The following is a 23,543-nucleotide window of genomic DNA, read 5'->3' as shown; positions in this document are numbered from 1 at the left end:
AAGCAGCTGAAGATGGTTGGGCCTAGGACACTGCCCTGAGGAAATCCTGCAGCGATGTCCTAGGGCTATCATGATTGACCTTCAATCACCACAACCATCTTCCTTTGTGCTAGGTATGACTCCAGCCAGTGGAGAGTTTTCCCCCCGATTCCCATTGACTTCAGTTTTACTAGGACTCCTTGATGCCACACTCTGTCAAATGCTACCTTGATGTCAAGGGCAGTCACTCTCACTTCTCCTCTGAATTCAGCTCCTTTGTCCATGTTTGGACCAAGGCTGTAATGAGGTTGGGAGCTGAGTGGTCTTGGCGGAACACAAACTGGGCATCAGTGAGCAGGTTATTGGTGAGTAAGTGCTGCTTAATAGCACTGTCGATGATGCCTTCCATCACTTTACTGATGATTGAGAGTAGACTGATGGGGCGGTAATTAGCCGGGTTGGATTTGTCCTGCTTTTTGTGGACAGGACATACCTGGGCAGTTTTCCATATTGTCGGGTAGATGTCAGTGTTGTAGCTGTACTGGAACAGCTTGGCTAGAGGTGCGGCTAGTTCTGGAGCACAAGTCTTCAGCGCGATAGCCGGGATGTTGTCGGGGCCCATAGCCTTTGTTGTATCCAATGCGCTCAGCCGTTTCTTGATATCACGTGGAGTGAATCGAATTGGCTGAAGATTGGCTTCTGAGATGCTGGGGACCTCAGGAGGAGGCCGATATGGATCATCCACTCAGCACTTTTGGCTGAAGATGGTTGCAAACACTTCAGCCTTGTCTTTTGCACTCACGTGCTGGGCTCCACCATCATTGAGGATGGGGATATTCATGGAGCCTGCTCCTCCCGTTAGTTGTTTAATGGTCCACCACCATTCACAACTGGATGTGGCAGGACTGCAGAGCTTTGATCTGATCCGTTGATTGTGGGATCACTTAGCCCTGTCTATAGTCTGCTGCTTCCGCTTTTTAGCATGTATGTAGTCTCTGTGTTGCAGCTTCCCCAGGTTGGCACCTCATTTTTAGGTACACCAGGTGCTGCTCCTGGCATGCTCTTCTACACTCCTTATTGAACCAGGGTTGGTCCCCTGGCTTGATGGTAATGGTAGAGTGAGGGATATGCCGGGCCATGAGGTTACAGATTATGGTGGAATACAATTTTGCTGCTGCTGATGGTCCACAGCGCCTCATGGCTGCCCAGTTTTGAGCTGCTAGATCTGTTCTGAATCTATCCCATTTAGCACGGTGGTAGTGCTACACAACACAATGGATGGTGTCCTCAGTGTGAAGACGGGACTTCGTCTCCACAATGACTGTGCGGAGGTCACTGCTACCAATACTGTCATGGACAGATGTATCTGCGACAGGTAGATTGGTGAGGACGAGGTCAAGTAGGTTTTTCCCCTTGTGTTGGTTCTCTCACCACCTGTCGCAGGCCCAGACTGGCAGCTATGTCCTTCAGGACTCGGTCAGTAGTGGTGCTACCGAGCCACTCTTGGTGGTGGACATTGAAGTCCTCCACCCAGAGTACATTCTGTGCCCTTGCTACTCTCAGTGCTTCTTCCAAGTGGTGTTGAACATGGCAGAGTACTGATTCATCAGCTAAGGGAGGGCAGTAGGTGGTAATCAGCAGGAGGTTTCCTTGCCCATGCTTGACCTGAAGCCATGAGACTTCATGGGGTTCGGAGTCAATGTTGAGGACTCCCAGGCCCACTCCTTCCTGACTGTATACCACTGTGCCGCCACCCCTGGTGGGTCTGTCCTGCTGGTGGGACAGGACATACCCAGGGATGGTGATGGAGAGCTTTTGGACATTGGCTGAAGGGTATGATTCTGTGAGTATGACCATGTCAGGCTGTTGCTTGACTAGTCTGTGGGACAGCTCTCCCAATTTTGGCACAAGTCCCCAGATGTTGGTGAGGAGGACTCTGCAGGGTTCATTGGGCTGGGTGTGCCGTTGCCGTGTCCGTAGCCGGGTGGTCCGTCTGGTTTCATTTTTATTATTGTGTTTCGTAGCGGTTTGTTACAACTGAGTGGCTTGCTAGGCCAATTCAGAGGGCAATTAAAAGTCAACCACATTGCTGCGGGTCTGGAGTCACGTATAGGCCAGACCAGGTAAGGACGGCAGATTTCCTTCCCTAAAGGACATTAGTGAATCAGATGGGTTTTTACAACAATCGATAATTTCATGGTTACCATTACTGATACTAGCTTTTTATTCCAGATTTATTTAATTAACTGAATTTAAATTCCCCAGCTGCCGTGGTGGGATTTGAACTCACATCTCTGGATTATTAGTCCAGGACTCTGGATTACTAGCCCAGTGACATTCCCACTATGTTACTGTACCCTAGGATCAGAAGGATATTAGGTATTGAATTAATTGGGCAGGTGTGATTCGCACAGCTCTCGAAGGATCAGGTCTTGGAACCCCTGCAGTTCACAATATTGGCCCAGATTTTATGGTCAGTGGTGAAGGAACGGCATTCACCATTCATTACGCTTATAGCTGCCCACAGACTTTTTGCAGGCTTTTATGCAGCAACTTACGGTTACTGGAGATCCATTTCAGCACGGTGCCCTCTACAGGGGACCTGTGGCGTGTGTGAGCAGGACAAGCAACAATGTGGCTCTTCACTCAATCAGAATGAAGAATCCTCTCTGAGACACACAGGCCTAGAAATTGGGTGAGGCGCCAAACTGGCGCCAAGTTCGCCTGGGCGCTGATTTTTGCGCTGCGTTGGGAGTAATACCGATCGCCAGAAGTTCAGTTTCAGAAACCCTCAAGGGACACGGGGCGAGGCTCGAGGCACTCCGCGTCCCTCTTAGGGCGCTGAAACTGAATATTGCAGCGCAACGTGCCGCAGCACCACACGCTACAGCACGGCACGCTGCGGTACTGCAGGCCTTCCTCCCATTGTTAAGGGGGAGGGGCCTGCAACAGCACGATCCCCGATCGCGAGTGCCGGCAAAAGAGCCCGGCACCGAGGAGAAGTGCCGGGCTCTCGGGAAACAGCCGGCAATGCCGCGGGGGGGGGTTTCAGGAGGCCGGGGACGGAGGTGCTGGCAGGCAGCCGCCGAAAAAGGCGGCCGCCCCGCACCTCCACCTTAACTTGCGCCGCTGCCGGCACAGCAAGGCCCCGTGAACCGGGCTCGGGTAGCGAACAGCGCTACAGCGGCGTTCGCTACCAAATATCGCGAATGGGGCACTAATGACGTCATCGGTGGCGGCGCAGCGCAACAGGCTAACGCCACCATTAGAGCCCCTGCTGAATATCGCGGGAGGCGCAGCCAGTGGCGCTACACTCACTGACTGCCTCTTTAGGCACTAACAGGTGGCGCTACTCACCCAATTTCTCCCCCACAGAGTCTAAACTGGGATGTATAATTTAGAATATTTAATTCATTGTAAAATCACGTACAGAAAGCAAAATAAAGTGAGGGATAGAAAGATGGGATTAAAAGAGAGAGAGATAAATAAGACAGAAAGAAAAAGTAAGAAAATATTTTTTATTTTAATTTTAATTTTAAAAAAAATCTCCAACAATAATTAAATTCAGAAGGAATTAGACTCCACAGTTGTAAAATTAAATTTTCAGTGCCAGAGAGGTTGTTTAGCAGTAATTAAGATTTATCACATTGTTAAATATTCACTTACACCTGAATGCATCAGCCCTAACTTTTTCTGCCGTGTTTAGTAGGTAACTCGTGGGAAAGTACCACAACCTCACACCCTTCATGTATTTTAATGCCGCGTCTATCGCGAGGTATAGTGCTGCTTGTGGAGGTGCGGGGCAAATCAGACTGCAACTTCCTGATTTCTGCATTTATCTGCACATGTGCAGACTCTGGAAGTTGCTGTTTGATTTACTGCATAATAACATAATAAAGCCTTACCGTTATTCTTAACGCAGAATCCAGACATTAATTGCTCACCTTGATGAAAGTAGCTCAAAGTTTGCGGTTTATAACCACGTTAGTGAGCTTATTGAATTAATTACTGTACTATGAAACAGTATCAGGTAGAAGTAGAAAGAAACAGACTGCTCAATTTTTAATCTGATTGGGTAGCCCCTGCAAGGAAGGTGAGTTATGTCAATGCTTATACTGTACATGAAAAATAGTTTAAAATAAATTACTTTTGACAGGCTGAATGCAACTGTGTTTGGAATTGACTAATTTGTTTTTGAAACTATAAATTTGAATGTTAGGTAGTTGGTGGGAGAATAGTATGTACTCGAGCTTCAACTGTCAATTAAGTAATTTATTTAAGCAATAATCTCTTCTTCTTAGGCAGTTCCTCAGAACCGAGGATGACTTGCTTCCACACTAAAAATGAGTTCTCATGTGACTGATGAGTCCAATGTGGGACCTACAGCCTCTGTCATAGGTGGGGCAGACAGTTGTTGAAGGGGCAGGTGAGTGGGGTGCCTGGGTTGACGTGCACTCCTTCCGCTGTTTGCGCTTGGCTTCCGCTTGCTCCCGGCAAAGAGACTCAAGGTGTTTGGCGCCTTCCCGGATGCTTCTCCTCCATTTTGTGCGGTCCTGGGCCAGGGATTCCCAGGTGTCGGTGGGTATGTTGCACTTTTTCAAGGAGACTTTGAGGGTGTCCTTGAAGCACTTCCTCTGCCCACCTGGGGCTCTCTTGCCATGTCGGAGCTCCGAGTAGAACGCTTGTTTTGGGAGTCTCGTATCGAGCATGCGGATGATGTGGCCTGTCCATCGGAGCTGATCAAGCGTGGTCAAAGCTTCGATGCTGGAGATGTTGACCTGAGCGAGAACACTGACATTGGTGCGCCTATCTTGCCAATGGATTTGCAGAATCTTGCGGAGGCAGCATTGGTGGTAACTCTCGTGATTTGAGGTGCCTGCTGTACATGGTCCATGTCTCTGAAGCATACAGGAGGGCAGGTATCACTACTGCTCTGTAGATCATGAGCTTGGTGCTGGGTTTGAGGTCCTGGTCTTCAAACACTCTCTTCCTCAGGCGACCGAAGGCTGCACTGGCACACTGAAGGCGGTGTTGGACTTCGTCATCAACGTCTGCCCTTGTTGATAGTAGGCTCCAATAATCTTGGGATAATTTATGGAATACACTGCTACCTGGTGTGGTGTATGTAAATTAAATTCCTGATTCAAGAGGCAGTAGAGTGATTCAGTGTTGGTTCCAGACCAGGAAAATGATTCAGATCTTAAACAAGAAGTGGAGTGATGTAGACAGTCTCACGTATCTCTTTTGGATCTCTTCTCATTGTGTCCTTCTCAGGTGCATATGGAAGTGCTGGAAATGTGTGCATTGTGTTCACTATTGTTGTGCACGTGTTTCTACTGTCTGCAACTATAACCATGACAACAGAGTGGGTATTGTAGGGAAATGTATAGCACAATGGGTCAGAACACAGTCCCGTCACTGGGTCCTGGGTTTAAATCCAGTTCAAATTAATTGAATGAAAGTAAACAAAAATCAAATATGCTGGAAAGATTCAGCAACTCAGTCAGCATCTGTGATAAGCAAACATTTCAAGTGTTTGCGGCTCTTGCAATTCTGATGAAGGCTCCTCATTTGTAATGTTAAATCCTTTGTTCTTTCCACAGCTGCTGACTGAATGAAAATGTATGTAAAATCAGTTTGGTCAGCCTGAATGGGGTTCTTGTGGCCACAGCCCATTGCAGAAATTGCCCATAATTTGGCACTAAATTGACATTCTCACTCAGAGAGGCGACAGAATGGGTGATGTGGGAAATGGACCTGTTGCACAGATACAGAAGACGGAAATAACACAGAGAATGCTGGAAAAACTCAGCAGGTCAGGCAACATCCATGGACAGAAATTTGAGTTGACGTTTCGGGTTGAACCCTTCTTCAAAACTGGAAAGAAAAGATAGATCGGAGGCAGGGCTGCGATCGGACAAAAGAATAAAAGAAACAAAAGAAGTAAAAAAGAGACAATAAAAGCTATTAGAAGCTAGACGAGATGGTAATAGGCTGAGATTAGGTGTAAAGTGTACTGGCAGGGCAGGAGATAGCTGCCAGCTGTGAGAGAGAAACAAAAGGAAAGGGGGGGGGGGGGAAAGGAGTGGAAAAATTACAAGAAAAAATGAAATAGGGGACGAGGTTATGATCTGAATGTAGAGGAGACCGCATCGTGAGCAGTGAATACAGTATACTAGATTGCGAGAAGTACAAGTAAATCGCTCCTCTACGTTGGGGAGACCAAACGCAGATTGGGTGACCGCTTTGCGGAACACCTCCGTTCAGTCCGTAAGGGGGACCCCGAGCTTCCGGTCGCCTGTCATTTTAATTCACCACTCCATTCCCACTTGGACCTCACCATCCTTGGCCTCTTGTATTGTTCCACGGAAGCTCAACGTAAACTCGAGGAACAGCACCTCATCTTCCGATTAGGCACTCTGCAGCCTTCCGGACTCAATATCGAGTTCAACAATTTCAGATCATAACCTCGGCCCCTATTTCATTTTTTCTTGTAATTTTTCCACTCCTTTCCCCCCCCCCTTTCCTTTTGTTTCTCTCTCACACCTGGCAGCTATCTCCTGCCTTCCAGTACACTTTACACCTAATCTCAGCCTATTACCATCTCGTCTAGCTTCTAATAGCTTTTATTGTCTCTTTTTTACTTCTTTTGTTTCTTTTATTCTTTTGTCCGATCGCAGCCCTGCCTCCGATCTATCTTTTCTTTCCAGTTTTGAAGAAGGGTTCAACCCGAAACGTCAACTCAAATTTCTGTCCATGGATGTTGCCTGACCTGCTGAGTTTTTCCAGCAATTTCTGTTGTTATTTCGGATTTCCAACATCCGCAGTATTTCGCTATCGTACAGAAGACGGATGCTGTTCTGTTCCTGCAGGTGGCGCTGAGCAGGGAGGGCCTTAGGTGGAGTTCCGCTCATGGGCTGCAGGTGGCGCGGTGCGATGAGCGCTCCGGGTGGCGCTCCGGGTGACGCGCCGCTCTTGGCCTGCAGGTGGCGCTGTGCGGGGAGCGCACTGGGTGAGGCGCCGCTCCTGGCCTGCAGGTGGCGCTGTGCGGGGTGCGCTCCGGGTGAGGCGCCGCTCCTGGCCTGCAGGTGGCGCTGTGCGGAGAGCGCTCCGAGTGAGACGCTGCTCTTGGACTGCAGGTGGCGCTGTGCGGGGAGCGCTCCGAGTGAGACGCCGCTCTTGGACTGCAGGTGGCGCTGTGCGGAGAGGGCTCCGCGTGAGACGCCGCTCCTGGCCTGCAGGTGGCGCTGTGCGGGGAGCGCTCCGGGTGAGACGCCGCTCTTGGCCGGCTCTGCCGCTCCTTGCTGCCGGTCGGTCGGTCTCGGTGCGGATTCCGCGGCTCGGTCCGCTCGGTGCCATTTGCAGTCATGTTTTCTTACGAGTATGTCACGGAGGAGCAGCTGGTGGGGTTCGACAAGTACAAGGTAACCGGGCCTGGCTGAGCCGCTCTTAAAGGCGAGGGCGGCTGCATTTCTGTCGGCTCAGTCCCTTCTCACCCGCCGCTTGTGCAGAGCAAGGAGCGGTCGGACCGCGAGTTCCCACCCGGCCGGCGCAGAGATCGACACCGCTCCACTGCGGGGGGCCGGGGTCAGGGGCCAGGGGTCTGGGCGCTGACCACGCCTCCTTCATGCCAGAGGTCTGCAAACCGGCCATAATTAGGGACAGCATTGATAGTTGGACAAGTGTGGATTATTTAAGGAAAGCCAGCATAGGTTTGTTAAAGGCAAATTGTGTTTAACCAACTTGATTGAGTTTTTTGATGAGGTAACAGAGAGGGTTGATGAGGGCTGATGTGGTGTACATGGATTTCCGAAAGGGATTTGATAAAGTGCCACAATTAGGCTCACCAACAAAATTGAAGCACATGGAATAAAAGGGACAGTGGCAGCATGGATACGAAATTGACTCAGTTTCCTGTCACTTAGCCAGACTGGAGGAAGGTATACAGTGGTGTTCCCCAGGGATCGGTTCTGGGACCACTGCTTTTCTTGATATATATTAATGACTTAGATGTGGGTGTACAGGGCACAATTTCAAAATTTGCGGTGGACACAAAACTTGGAAGTATAGTTAGCAGTGAGGAGAATGGTGCTAGATTTCAGAAAGACGTAGACAGGCTGGTGGAATGGGCAGACACGTGGCAGATGAAATTTAACACCGAAAAGTGTGAAGTGATAGATTTTTGTAGCAAGAATGAGGAGAGGACATATAAACTAAATGGTACAATCCTGAAGGGGGTGCGTGAACAGTGACCTGGGGGTATATGTGCACAAATCGTTGAAGATGGTAGGGCAGATTGAGAAAGCGGCTAAAAAAGCATACTGGATCCTGGGCTTTATAAATAGAGGTATAGAGTACAAAAGCAGGGAAGTTATGATGAACCTGTATAAAACACTGGTTCGGCTGCAACTGGAGTACTGTGTCCAATTCGGGGCACTGCACTATAGGAAGGACGTGAAGGCCTTAGAGAGGGTGCAGAAAAGATTTACAAGAATGATTCCAGGGATGAGGGACTTCAGTTACGTTGATAGACTGGAGAAGCTGGGTTGTTATCCTTGGAGCAGAGAAGATTGAGAGAAGATTTGATAGAGGTGCTCAAAATCATGAGGGGTCTGGATAGAGTAGATTAGAGAGAAACTGTTCCCATTGGCGGAAGGGTCGAGAACCAGAGGACACAGATTCAAGTTGATTGGATAAAGAACCAAAGGTGACGTAAGAAAAAACTTTTTTACGCAGCGAATGGTTAAGATCTGGAATGCAATGCCTGAAAGGGTGGTGGAGGCAGATTCAATCTTATCTTTCAAAAGGCAGTTGGATAAGTATGGAGGAAAGAAGTTTGCAGGGCTACGGGGAAAGGGCGGGGGAGTGGGACTAGCTGAAGTGCTCTTGCAGAGCTGGCACGGGCTTGATGGGCCGAATGGCCTACTTCCGTGATGTAACCATTCTTTGAAATGGACCATCTACCTTGATGAAATCACCCTTGATAATTCATCACCGGAGCTGACCAGAGGAAACCATAGGATTACATAGGATATACGGCACAGAAACAAGCCATTCGGTCCAACCAGTCCATGCCGGCATTTATGCTCCACTCGAGCCTCCTCCTGTTTTTCCTCTTCTAATTCCTCATCTAATTCTATCAGCATATCCCTCTATTCCTTCTCCCTCATATGCTTATCTAACCACCCCTTAAATGCATCTATACTATTCAAGCACTCCCTGTAGTAGAGAGTTCCATATTCTCGCCACCCTCTGGGTAAAGAAGTTTCTCCTGAATTCCTTATTGGATTTATTAGTGACTATCTTATATTTATGGTCCTTAGTTCTGGTCTCGCCCGCAAGTGGAAACATCTTCTCTACATCTACCATATCGAACCCCTTCAAAATTTTAAAGACCTCTATCTGTTCACGTCTCAGTCTTTTCTAGAGAAAAGTGCCCTGTTCAGTATTCTCTGACAGTTGTATCCTCTCAGTTCTGGTATCATTGTTGTAAATCTTTTTTGCACTTTCCCCAGTGCTTCTATATATTTTTTTATAATATGGAGACCAGAACTGCTCACAGTACTCAAAAGTGTGGTCTAACCAAATTTTTGTACAAGTTTAACATAACTTCTCTGCTTTTGAATTCTATTCCTCTAAAAATGAACCCCAGTGTTTTGTTTTCACTTCTTATGGCTTTCTTAACCTGCATTGCTACTTTCAATGATTTGTGAATCTGTACCTCTAGATCCCATTGAGTTTGTACCCCATCAAGACCCTTATTCTTTATACCAAAATGCACCACCTCACACTACCTATATTGAAATGTATTTGCCATTTACGCAACCATTCTTAAAGTTTGTAAATGTCTTGTGTTATGTTGCAGTCTTCCTCAGTATTAACTGTACTCCCCAGTTTAGTATCTGCAAATTTTGATGTAGTACTTCAGATTTCCAAATCCAAATCCATTATGTAAATAGTAAACAACAGTTGTCCCAGCACTGATCCTTGTGGAATACCACTTCCCACCTTCCGCCAGTCTGAGTAACTACTTTTAACCAATCTTTAAAGTCAGAATTGTGAAAGCCAAATCTACTTCTCCTGTACAAAGAATATATGAAAATATGCTGTAGAATTGTACTGGTTATTGCTGGAAAAAAATGGACTATTGAACAGCTGATCAATTATGTAACTTGCATTAAATGTTGATTTTGTTCCATCTTACCTCTTGCCTTTCCAATCGTAGCCAGAGCATCTCCAGCAATGGCTTCTCTTTCTGCTCCAACAAGGATCTATCCTCATCTACATGCTGTGCCTTGGCGACATCCTCCAAAGACATGAGGTCAACTTCCACATGTACACTGATGGCACCCAGCCTCTGTTGTCAAACTGCTTGTCTGGCATCCAGTCTTGGATAAGTCGCTATTTTCTCCAAACATTGGGAATACCGATGCCTTCAGCCGCCACCACAAACTCCATTCCCTTGTCACCGATTCTATCCTCCTCCCTGGCCACTGTCTCAGGCTGAAACAGACTGGTCACAACCTCAATTCAATCCCTAGCTGGGTTTCGAACCCCATATCCTCTACATCACAAAAACTTCCATCTGTTTAACATCGTCCACCTCCGCCTGCTGCCTAAACCCTCATCTGTGCTTTTGTCACCTTTCGAGTCGACTATTCCGGTGATCATCTGGCCAGCCTCCCGTCGTTCTCCCTCTAAACTCAGCTTAGCCAAAACGCAGCTGCACGCATCCAATCACACACCAAACCTTGCTCACCCATCTCCCCTCTCCTTGCTGACCTGCAGTGGTTCCCAGTCCAGCAATACCTAACATTTAAAACTCTGATTCTTGTGTTTAAACCCCTCCATGGCCTTGCATGTCTTTATCGCTGTACCCTCTCCAGCCCTACAACACCCCTCCCCAAACTCTCCATTCTGCCGACTCTGGCCTTTTGTGCATCCCCCCATCCCTTCACCCCATTATTGTCGGCCTTGTTTTCAATCGCCTACACCGCACATTTTGGAATTCCATGCTTAAGCCCCCCCACCTCTCTTTCCTCCTTTTAAGGCCCTCTGTAAAACCCAAGCTTTTGGTCACACTTCCTAATCGCTCCTTCTTTGGCTTGGCGTCCATTTATTTCGAATTATTTATCTGTGAAATGTCTTGGGATTACATAAATGTAAGTTGTTTTTGTTCTCTGCAGTAGATTTTTTGTCTTCAGTTTATTAGTTTGCTAGTTTGAGTGTATTGGCTGGGAAATATAATCCAGCATGAGCAGACTTTGGTTTCTTCAGTGTGATATGATGGTTCTGCTATAAAAGGCACTGAGAGCAGAATTAAACAAGGAAGTGGTGCAATTTTTATGACGGTTTTATGTGTCCTGTGCTTGTGTGGATTGGCAGATTTCCATAATTATGTCAATGGTTTAATAATATCAGACCAATGGTTTCTATTGTTTTCCTCATGTTTTTGGTTTAAAAACTTGCACATACCTGAAAACAGACTGCGCAGCTGAATATTTTGTTACTTAATCGTAGTTTCAGAAATTTCAGAACTGTTAAGTGGGACTTTTTTATTTTACAAATGTCTGCATGCAAAACTAACTTTTGGGAAGTGTAAATGAACTATTAATATGACTTCAGTCTTGCAGTAATTTTAGAGTAGATTTTCCACTCATAACTGTAGTGCTACAAAGAAAGGTTTATTTGCATGAAAGCTTCTTGCTTAGTAGAGCTGAAATCAGTGCAAAAGAACATACATTTCCTCCTTGGAGTCATGGTGCAATGCCATTGTTGGTGCAATACCACTGTATGTTTGAATCATTAATATATATGTGCCACAGCAGCATGGAACCTGTTACATAGAAACATAGAAGATAGGAGCAGGAGTAGGCCATTCGGCCCCTCGAGCCTGTTCCGCCTTTTAATGAGATCGTGGCTGATCATCCAAATTCAGTACCCTGTCCCTGCCTTCTCCCCATATCCCTTGATCCCTTTAGCCTTAAGAAATATATCCAACTCCTTCTTTAATATATTTAATAAGTTGGCCTCAACTGCCTTCTGCGGTAGAGAATTCCACAGGTTCACCACTCTCTGGGTGAAGAAATTCCCCCTTATCCTTAGACTGTGACCCCTGGTTCTGGACTCCCCGGCCATCGGGAACATCCTTCCTGCATCTAGTTCTGTTAGAATTTTATAAGTTTCAATGCGATCCCCTCTCATTCTTCTAAACTCTAGCAAATATAAGCCTGTTTTAACACCATTTTCAAAAACGACATATAATATTCCATCAATTTCATCAGTTTTCAGTCAACAGTATTGAATCTATTTTTATTAAAAAAAAGGTTGTATATTATTTGGGTGCTGTAGTTTTACTTGTATAGCAGTTATAGTGAAGTTCTTGAGTAAAACAACATTGTTACTCTGCAATAAAAACAGAAAATGCTGGAAATACTCAGCAGGTCAGGTCATCAACCTGAAACATTAACTCTGTTTCTCTCTCTGCAGATGCTGCCTGACCTGCTGAGTATTTCCAGCATTTTCTGTTTTTATTTCAGATTTCCAGCAACTGCAGTATTGTGCTCTTGTAATGTTACTCTGGACTTTGCTGTCTCAACATAAGCTTCACAGAGGAAGTTACTTCAAAATTATTTTAGCATTGTTGCAACGTCAGCTGTCTAGTGTGATTTAGATACGAATCCACCCGAGTTGTTTTTCGGCATGTGACGTGAGACCACCCGGGGAAGGTAATCACGCCCCACCGTGGCTTTAAATGGTTGCAGCATCATGTTCTTCTCGGGAGGTGGGCTTGGCTGCCAAGATGGCATTTATTGCCTGTCCCTGGTTGTCCTGAGAAGATGGTGGTAACTGAATGGCTTGCTGGGCCACTTCAGACAGCAGTTAAAAGTCAACCACTTTGGTGTGGGACTGGAGTCACGTGTAGGCCAGACGGGGTGAGGATGGCAGGTTTCCTTCCCTAAAGGACATTAGTGAAGCAGTTGGGTTTTGAAGACATTCCGGCAGCTTCATGTCACGTTTACTGATACAAAAAACTGTATTTCTTGTTTAAAAAAACTGATTTCATGTTCTCAAATTGTCACAGTGGGATTTGAACCCACGTTCTCTGGATTATCAATTCAGGCCTCTGAATTACTAGTACCACAATAACATTAGCAGAAAGCTGACATGGCAGTGAGCTGTCTAACATTAGAATTCAGCTGCCTTTGGGATGATGTTGAACAGAGTTCTGTGCAGGCATTCAAGGGTGCACATTTAAAAAAATTATTTCATGGGATGTGGGTGTCGCTGGCAAGGCCAGCATTTATTGCCCATCCCTAATTGCCCTTGAGAAGGTGGTGGTGAGCCGCCGTCTTGAACCGCTGCAGTCCGTGTGGTGCAGGTACTCCCACAGTGCTGTTAGGGAGAGAGTGCCAGGATTTTGACCCAGCGACGATGAAGGAACGGAGTCAGGAGGTGAGAAACTCGCCACAGAATACCCAGCCTCTGACCTGCTCTTGTTGCCACAGTATTTGTGATTGGTCCAGTTAAGTTTCTGGTCAATGGTGACCCCCAGGATGTTGATGGTGGGGGATTCGGCGATGGTAATGCCGTTGAATATCATGGGGCGGTGGTTAGACTCTCGCTTGTTGGAGATAGTCATTGCCTGGCACTTGTGTGGCGTGAATGTTACCTGCCACTTATTAGCCCAAGCCTGAATGTCGTCCAAGTCTTATTGCATGCAGGCATGGACTGCTTCATTATCTGAGGAGTTGTGAATGACACTGAACATGCAGTTGTTAATTTTGCTTTGGTGGAAAGCAACATGGAGCTGACAGTATAACTGGTTCCTCAGTACAGGATTACTCAACAGTTACGTGTCTCAAACTGGTACTTCCAATGTAAAGACTCCTATGATATATTTAGATAGATTTGAAGGTGTAATTCTGAATAATAATTACATGGTGCAGTTTTAGTTAGACATTTAAAATACAACATAGTTGCATTAGTGTGTCAGCTGTGGCTCAATATTGTGGGTTCATAGTCCCACTCCAGAGACTTGAGCACAAAAACCTACGCTGACACTCCAGTGCAGTGCTGCTCTGTCGGAGGTGCCGTCTTTTGGATGAGACGTTAAATCGAGGCCTCGTCTGCTCTCTCAATTGGACGTAAAAGATCCCACGGCACTATTTTGAAGAAGAGCAGGGGAGTTATCCCCGTGTCCTGGCCAATATTTATCCCTCAATCAACATCACTAAAACAGAATTTCTGGTCATTATCAAATTGCTGTTTGTGGGAGCTTGCTGTGTACAAATTGGCTGCCACATTTCCTACATTACAACAGTGACTCCACTTCAAAAAGTACTTCATTGGCTGTAAAGCGCTTTGGGACGTCCGGTGGTCATGAAAGGCGCTAAATAAATGCAATTCTTCTAGTTCCAATTCAGGGCATTACTGAATTTTGTCACTTTTTGTGTATTGACAGAAATATCTTTGTGTTGATAGTTTACTTTTGAAAAGAAAGACATGGCTTCTTGGTGTGTGCTCTGACTGCAGAACAAAGGCAAAAGTAATAGCCGAAATAAAAATAAAAAGAATTGCATAATTCAGTTCCCAAAATGCTGGTTAATAATCCCAGAAGCCCATGTAATAAAAACAGGATTAGACATTCAGCCCTGGTAATTCAGTGTCCCTGATTATAGATGCCTGGGTGTAATTCAGTGCCCTTTGTAAATATTTTTGGTAATGTCTTATCCAGGTAAAGTAATTGAAATTATATTCTGATTTTTGCAGAAGTTTTACTTTGAAAATGTCCATTGTTTTTAATCCGTTTAAAATAATTGCTTGTGAACAAGCTGACATTTCAGCTGCTGCTAATGGGAAAATAATTGTTGCAACTGCAGCTCCTCCAAACCCTTGCTTGTGATTCGCTACAACAGCAGGTATCGTGTCCGGTTAGTTGCCAGGCTGAGTAAATTTGCTATCTCCACTACTGATTATATAAGTGGAAGTTTGATAGAATGTATTCTTTCATTCTTGATATTTCACAAGTTGCAAAAAGTGAAGATTCTTAAAGGAGTAGTGTGACGAGCACTAATGCTAACGACTTGTTCTCTGGGATTTCCCTACCTAAATTCCTCCACGTTGATGCTTGTCTTCCCGCCTTCAGAAGCCCCCCCCCCTTCCTTGTCTACGTATTGCCTGTTGGCATGGAGTCAGCTTTCGTAAAGAGCATGATACCCAGCTGTACATCTCCACTACTCTCTGCCCCTCGACTGCCCCCACGCAGACAGATTGCTTCTCCAACATGGTTATGGGTGAGTCACAACTTCCAGATAATAAATGGGCAGACATGTGGCAGATGAAATTTAATACAGAGAAGTGCAAAGTGATACATTTTGGGAGGAAGGAGCGGCAATATAAACTAAAGGGTACAATTCTAAAGGGGGTGCATGAACAGAGAGACCTGGGGGTGTATGTGCACAAATCGTTGAAGGTGGCAGGGCAGGTTGAGAAAGCGGTTAAAAAAGCATATGGGATCCTAGGCTTAATAAATAGAGGTATGGAGTACAAAAGCAAGGAAGTTATGATGAACCTTTATAAAACACTGGTCCAACCTCAGCTGGAGTATTGTCCCCAATTCTGGGCACTGCACTTTAGAAAGGATGTGAAGGCCTTAAAGAGGGTGCAGAAAAGATTTGAGAGAATGGTTCCAAGGTTGAGGGAATTCAGTTACATGGATAGACTGGAGAAGCCGGGGTTGTTCTCCTTAGAGCAGAGAAGGTTGAGAGGAGATTTGATAGAGGTGCTCAAAATCATGAGGGGTCTAGACAGAGAAACTATTCCCATTGGTGGAAGGGTCAAAAACCAGAGGATACAGATTTAAGGTGATTGGCAGAAGAACCAAAGGTGACATGAAAAACTTTTTTACGCAGCGAGTGGTTAGGATCTGCCTGAGAGGGTGGTGGAGGCAGACTCAATCGTGGCTTTCAAAAGTTGAATTGGATAAGTACCTGAAGGAAAAAGTGTGCAGGGCTACGGGGAAAGGGCTGGGGAGTGGGACTAGCTGAAGTACTCTTGCAAAGAGCCGGCACGGGCTTGACTGGCTGATTGGCCTCCTTCTGTGCTGTAACCATTCTATTCTATTCTTCTGGAAATACTCAACAGGTCAGGCAGCATCTGTAGAGAGAGAAACAGAGTTAATGTTTCAGGTCGATGACTCTTCGTCAGAACTGGAAAAATTTGGAGATGGAACAGGTTTTTAAGTAGGGGCAGGGAAAGTGGGGAGAGGAGGAAAGAACAAAAGGGAAGGTCTGTGATGGGATGGAAGGCAGGAGAGATTAAGAGACAAAAGGAGATGGTAATGGTACAAGTTAAGAAACAAAAGATGGCTCTAGATGAAGTGTAAATGGCGATGGCAGAATGAGAGAAAAAAAATGGAATAAAAGATAGGGGCAGAGGTTATGGTCTGCAATTAGTGAACTCAGTGTTGAGTCCAGAGGGCTGTAAAGTGTCTAATCGAAAGATGAGGTGCTGTTCCTTGAGCTTACATTGAGCTTCATTGGAACAGTGCAAGAGGCCGAGGACAGAGGTCAGAGTGGGAGTGGAGCGGAGAATTAAAGTGACAAGCGACCGGAAGCTCGGGGTCACCGTTACGGACTGAATGGGGGTGTTCCGCAAAGCGGTCACCCAATCTGCGTTGGGTGCGTTTCGATTTGGCACTTTCGATTGGAGCACGATGAGGTTGCAGTACTGCATCCATTTATAGATGTGTTGCATTCTTGAGTTTTGTTGGCGCAGATCAATGTAATCATTAATTCACTTGTGGACATTTGAGGACAGAAATTATTCTGAATTATTATCCAAATTGTCAGAGAAGGCAAATTTTTTTTAAAAAAGTGATCGGTTTGGTTATTTAAGTGAGTACAGTCTGATTGATGGACTTTGAATGCTAGGTACAGCTGTATTGTATTCTGTAAAATAGACTCCAGCTCCTGCGATGTCTTGTGCTGTGCGCAGAGAGATTGGGATTGGGATTGGGATTCTAACCAGTGCTGCATGAATGACACTGGAGAGGAAACTTTTATATTGGAATTAAAACTTACTGAACTCTAACAATGAAAATTTGTTGGGGATCGTTTAACAATGTGACATGTTTTTAAATACCATTTAATTTTTTTAAGTTTCTAATATTGTTTTATATTTAAAACCATTTCAATGATTGTTGGTATTTTCACTATGAACTGAATACTTTTTCTAATGACCTGAGAAGAGGATGGCGTCGCTGCTGAGGACTCCCTGCTGTGACCCTTGCTGTTTGTGTGACTTCAGTTGAGGCTCCGAGAATCATAGAATGATTACAGCACGGAAGGAAGCTATTCGGCCTGTCGAGTCGATGCCGGCTCTCTGCAAGAGCACTTTAGCTAGTCCCTTTCCCCGTAGCCCTGCAATTATTTTTCCTTCAAGTACTTATCCAATTCCCTTTTGAAAGCCACGATTGAGTCTGCCTCCACCACCCTCTCAGGCAGTGCATTCCAGATCCTAACCACTCGCTGCGTAAAAACTTTTTGCCTCATGTCGCCTTTGGTTCTTTTGCCAATCATCTTAAATCTGTGTCCTTTGGTTCTCGACCGTTCCGCCAATGGGAACAGTTTCTACCTACTCTGTCTAGACCCCTCATGATTTTGAACACCTCTATCAAATCTCCTCTCAACCTTCTCTGCTCCAAGGCAGCATTTGACCGAGTGTGGCATCAAGGAGCCCTAGTAAAACTGAAGTCAATGGGAATTGGGGGGTGGGGGGTTGTAAAACTCTCTCAACTGGCTGAAGTCATACCTAACACAAAGGAAGATGGTTGTGGTGGTTGGAGGTCAATCATCACTGCCCCAGGATATCGCTGCAGGAGATCCACAGGCCAGTGTCCTAGGCCCAACCATCTTCAGTTGCTTCATCAATGACCTTCCCTTCATCATAAGGTCAGAAGTGGGGATGTTCGCTGATGACTGCACCGTGTTCAGTGCTATTCGTAACTCCTCAGATAATGAAGCAGTCTGTGCCCGAATGCAGCAAGACCTGGATGACATTCAGGCTTGGGCTGATAAGTGGCAGGTAACAATTACGCCACACAAGTGCCAGGCAATGACCATTTCCAACAAGCGAATGTCTAACCACTGCCCCTTGACATTCAACGGCATTACCATCGCCGAATCCCCCACCATCAACATCCTGGGGGTCACCAATGACCAGAAACTTAACTGGACCAGCCACATAAATACTGTGGCAACAAGAGCAGGTCAGAGGCTAGGTATTCTACAGCAAATGTCTCACCTCCTGACTCCCCAAAGCCTTTCCACCATCTACAAGTCAGGAGTGTGATGGAATACTCTCCACTTGCCTGGATGAGTGCAGCTCCAACAACATACGAAGCTCGACACCATTCAGGACAAAGCAGACCGCTTGAGCAGCACCCCATCCACACCTTAAACATTCACTCCCTCCACCACTGGCGTACCGTGGCTGCAGTGTGTACCATCTACAAGATGCACTGCAGCAACTTGCTTCTTCGGCAGCACCTCCCAAACCCGTGACCTCTACCACCTAGAAGGGCAAGGGCAGCAGGTGCATGGGAACACCACCACCTACAAGTTCCCCTCCCAAGTCACACCATCCTGACTTGGAAGTATATCGCTGTTCCTTCATCGTCACTGGGTCAAAATCTTGAAAATCCCTCGTTAATAGCACTGTGGGAGTACCTTCACCACACAGTGCAGCGGTTCAAGAAGGCAGCTCACCACCATCTTCTCAAGGGCAACTAGGGATGGGCAATAAATGCTGGCCTTGCCAGCGACGCCCATATCCCATGAATGAATTTTTTTTTTAAAAAACAGCTTCTCCAGTCTATCCATGTAACTGAAGTCCCTCATCCCTGGAACCATTCTTTTCTGCAGCCTCTCTAAGGCCTTCACATCCTCCTTAAAGTGTGGTGCCCAGAATTGGATACAGTACTGCAGTTGAGGCCAAACTGGTGTTTTATAAAATAACAGAAAACGCTGGAAAAACTCAGTAGGCCAGGCAGCATCTGTGGAGAGAGAGAGGAACAGAGTTAACATTTCAGGTCTGGGACCCTTCATTAGAAGGTTCATCATAACTTCCTTGCTTTTGTACTCTGTCTCTGTTTATGAAGCCCACGAACCCGTATGCTTTTTTAACCGCTTTCTCAACCTGCCCTGTCACCTTCAATGATTTGTGCACATATACCCCCAGGTCTGTCTTCTTGCACCCCCTTTAGAATTGTACCCTTTAGTTTATAGTGCCTCCTCGTTTTTCCTACCAAAATTTGTCACTTTGCACTTTTCTACGTTAAATTTCATCTGCCACGTGTTCGCCCATTTCACCAGTCTGTCTGTCTGTCTGTCTTGAGGTCTATCACTAGCCTCCGCACTGTTCACTACTTCCAAGTTTTGGCATCTGCAAATTTTGAAATTGTGCCCTGTACACCCAAGTCCAAGTTGTTAATACATATCCAGAAAAGCAGTAGTCCTAGTACCGACCCCTGGGGAACACCACTGTATACCTTCCTTCAGTCGGATTCTCTGTTTCCTGTCACTTAGCCAATTTAGTATCCATGCTGCCACTGTCCCTTTTATTCCATGGGCTTCAACTTTGCTGACGAGCCTATTATGTGGCACTTTATCAAACGCCTTTTGGAAGTCCATGTACACCATGTCAACCGCATTGCCCTCATCAACCCTCTCTGTTACCTCCTCAAAAAAACTCGATCAAGTTAGCAAACTTAGTAAAGTTAGTCTTGTCACGAGTCACAAACAAACCAACGGGGGAGGGGGGAGGAAAGAAGTGTGGGGTTGATGGGCCTGCATGTAATGGTTGCCATGGTCTGTCTCCATGGAGTGGCAGTAGTAAGGTAATTCCTGGTCTGCCCTGAGGGCAAAATGGGTGAGCAATAGCTGCCTTGGCATTATTATGTAATATATTTGTGCGTTACGAGTTTTAACAGTACTGTAGTTATAAAACAACGTAACTTTAATTCACTGAGTGCCACCAGAGGAGATCCACTCGTAATTTAACAATAAGGACTTGGGCGAAACACCGTTGATGCAGGGTGCTGAAATTCAAGTAAATTTGTTACCAGCGGGTAGCAATATTAGTAGTGGGTGTAATTGTTAGTTGCCTAAAGAGTTTTTGACACCTACTTTGCTCAATGCTGGGTTCCCTACAAAGACTTTTATAACCAGCCCACTGTAATTATACTGTTAAAGTCAGGCTGTGTGTCTTTCAAATTCGAGGAGGATTGAAGAGCAAAGTGCAGTTCATACTGAAGTTTCTGTGGATGTGGTAACATAAAAACAACTTGCGGTATGCAGCATGTGTTTTATTTGCTGTCTCTCTTTCTTGCCTCGCTCACGCTATATTTGAACACTGACGCTAAGCTAGATTGCAATAACAGTTTTGATTGTAGTGGTTGTAAAGTTGATTATCTGCTAGCACGTTTGCCTGTTACCTAATGTTAAACTGTATTTCCTTCACTGTGGTGTGAGGATCCTCTCTTGTCCTTTCCAAAGCAATGTGGGTTTTGTGTAGAGGTATAGTTGAGAGGATTTCTGAAATTAGGTTTTTACTGGAATGTATTTTTGGTCGTGTATTTTTGTTCAAATTTATTATCCTCCGTCATTTCTAAGTGATTATTCTCTTTTCTTGAATTTTACATTTCATTTTTCTCCCCAATTATCCTTTTCTTTTTGCATTGCTTTAGTTTCTCATTTTTGTCTGTTGCTTATTATATTATCTTTTTTTAGGTTTTGTACTGTAGGCCTGTCTAGCAACACCTACATTGGAGAAATAATATATAGTTCAAACTATTCTTACACTTTGTCTAGTTAATTTGAATATGTTTGTTTTGACTGCTTTTCAGCTCAAACAGAGACGGGATGCATTTCCCAATGTACATCCTGTCTAGGATTGGAGATGTTACATGTGCAAGTTCCCAGCAGTTCTTCCACAACTTCATTATCAAATACTCATTATTATTGATGCAAGACCAGTTAGTCTTATCCATCTATTTCCTTTTTTGCATTGCTTAAAAAGGTAAATAGCAATTTTATTACTCAAATGATTGATCTCTTGATTTGCAACATTCTTCATTGTTGCCATATGGTGTGGCTCCAGTAAACAATATGTGCATGGTTTAGAGAGGTCAGCAGTGAGAAAAGATGAATGCAGGGGTGTGCAAGACTTGATGAAGGAATTTTTATTTCTTTCAGCAGACATTTAACATAATCTTCCTATTGGCAAAACAATGTGTAACATGCTGTTGCTGTAAAATACTTCAAAACTTTGGGCAATGAATAGTTATATTTTTATTTAGTGCTAAAAGTTAGATTTTGAACAAGTTAATTTCCGTGACCACTCTTAAAGGTTCAGTTTAATATATTACAGTGGTCTACTACAGGATATTAAATGGTACAGCACTGAATGATGTGCTTGGTGGAGCTCATACTGTGAGTGAGTTGTAAGGTCTGTGCAAATAGTTATGTTTTATAATGTTTAAATAAAGAGTAAACTTTGTTGCAGAATTTGGTGATGGCCAAATGTTTGAGTGGGTGGGGTGCAGTAACATGAGCTTCACGTACACAATGTGTGTGTGCAAGTGTTTTCATTTTTATGGTATCTGATAATTAAATGTTTTAAAACTTTCATTGACTTACTGTAGTCTAAACATATTGAAAGTATTAATACACATTTATATTTTAATAAAATATGTGGGAGAATTTATATAATTTTTTTTATTTTTTAAAAACCTTCAATTGTATTAGTCTTTTTATAACTCGTCTGTTCACTTACATGCTGGCTAGAAATGTAAGAGTAGAGGACTGTGTAGTTAAATTTGCTTCTGAGTGTAGAGCAGGGTAACAGATCACTTCTCATTTGTGTTTTTTTTTTATCTATTAAGATTCTGATTTGTGTTCTCATAATTAAAACCAGAAGTTTCTCCCAGTTGTCCTGCCTTCTGTTTCTTTCAGCAGTTCTCAACTCTGCCGTTCTCTCATGTGGCATAGTGGTTAGCACTGTTGCCTCACAGCGCCAGGGACCCGGGTTCGAATCCGGCCTTGGGCGACTGTCTGTGTGGAGTTTGCACATTCTCCCCGTGTTTGCGTGGGTTTCCTCCGGGTGCTCCGGTTTCCTCCCACAGTCCAAAGATGTGCGGGTTAGGTTGATTGGCTATGATAAATTGACCCTTAGTGTTAGGGGGATTAAATACATGGGGTTACGGGGATAGGGTGGGATATGTGTTGGTGTAGGGGTTACGGGGATCGGGTGGGATATGTGTCGGTGCAGGCTCGATGGGCCGAAATAGCCTCTATCTGCACTGTGGGGATTCTGTGATTCATTGCTCAGAATTGTCAGCAGGAAATGTGGTTTCACTTGAGACTTACTGTGGATTGTATCAAAGGTTGCCCTAAATTTCTAATCCTAATTAAATGCAACAGAGTAAGGTTAGTTAGTTAATTTAACCACCACCTGTTGATCTGTAATCTCTTCTGTTTTTCTGTTATTATTTATTTTGTTGTCTAGCATTACTGCGAGTACCTTCAGCACTTAAGGTTGTAGTGGCCATTTTTCTGTTTTTGGTTTAGTTTGGTTTCAGTTCACTGCCAATGAAACATTTTGACATACCTTTTGTGGATGCATATGTCGCAACACCTAAAGGCAATTAACAATCCGGGAGTTCTTCCAAAGTATTAATTTAGGTTCTTTAGGGACTGCTTACTTGCTTTAGGTTTCGAAAGCCTTGAGGGCATTCTGCAATTCTCTTCCTATACCCTTGCTATTTTTTTCCTCAAATTTAGAAATTTCCTTTAAATGCGTATCTGCAACTGAACTGTATGATCATCTCATTGAACTCGTCACCAATTCCTGCTCACTGTCAATTTTTCTCTGCCTTCCCTCACCCTTTTCTGTGAAGTGCCTTGGGTCCTTTTGTTATGCAAAGGCTCTAAGTCCAAGTTACTGTAAATTTCGTTTAATGTAGATCATCCAATTTAAATTATATGGCTGATTTAAATGCAAATACTGCAGGATCTTTGAAGTTCATTCACAGTTATTCAATATGTATCTTCTGGTCATTTGTTCTATCTCTTGCAGCTTAACCAGTGAAGTGCTGATATTCCCACTGTTTCACAATCGATAGTCTATGAACATCACACACAGCAGTAACTAAAATATTGGAGAGGAACATTTGAAAGGAGTAATGTTGTAGGAAAGAAAAGGGTATTTATTGTTAATTATATGCTTACAAGAACAACAACAACTTGCACTTATATAGTATCTTTAACATAGTAAAATGTCCCAAGGTGCTTACCAGTGAAGTGTGTCGTTTACCTGTGGGTGTGTTGCTGACACTATTTTAATTTACTTGCACTGTTGTGCTCAGAGTGCGAATAGATAACATTTGCTAAATATTAAGCTTAACTTTCAACTAATGCTTGGCAGCAGCATATAATGATTTGCCTGGATCCCCAAATGGATGAGCGGGGTTCTAACATTCCATGCTACCTTTTCCCCCTGTG

At 44.7% G+C, this 23,543-nt stretch overlaps 1 protein-coding gene across 1 annotated transcript in view; it reads left to right on the top strand.

Annotated features, from left to right (window-relative positions):
- Positions 1–7,224: 7,224 nt before the first annotated feature.
- selenoi (selenoprotein I) overlaps positions 7,225–23,543 on the top strand; it is a 74,456-nt gene continuing 58,137 nt past the window's right edge. Inside the window, exon 1 of the mRNA XM_085996881.1 lies at positions 7,225–7,403. Coding sequence (XP_085853007.1) covers positions 7,347–7,403 — 57 coding nt within the window. The 5' untranslated portion in view covers positions 7,225–7,346. The remainder of the gene's footprint in view (positions 7,404–23,543) is intronic.

This window comes from Somniosus microcephalus, chromosome 9 (assembly GCF_052327205.1).
Source record: "Somniosus microcephalus isolate GS21.2 chromosome 9, FLI_Smic_1.0, whole genome shotgun sequence".
Taxonomy (NCBI): domain Eukaryota; kingdom Metazoa; phylum Chordata; class Chondrichthyes; order Squaliformes; family Somniosidae; genus Somniosus; species Somniosus microcephalus.
This window is presented reverse-complemented; position numbering and strand designations above follow the sequence as displayed.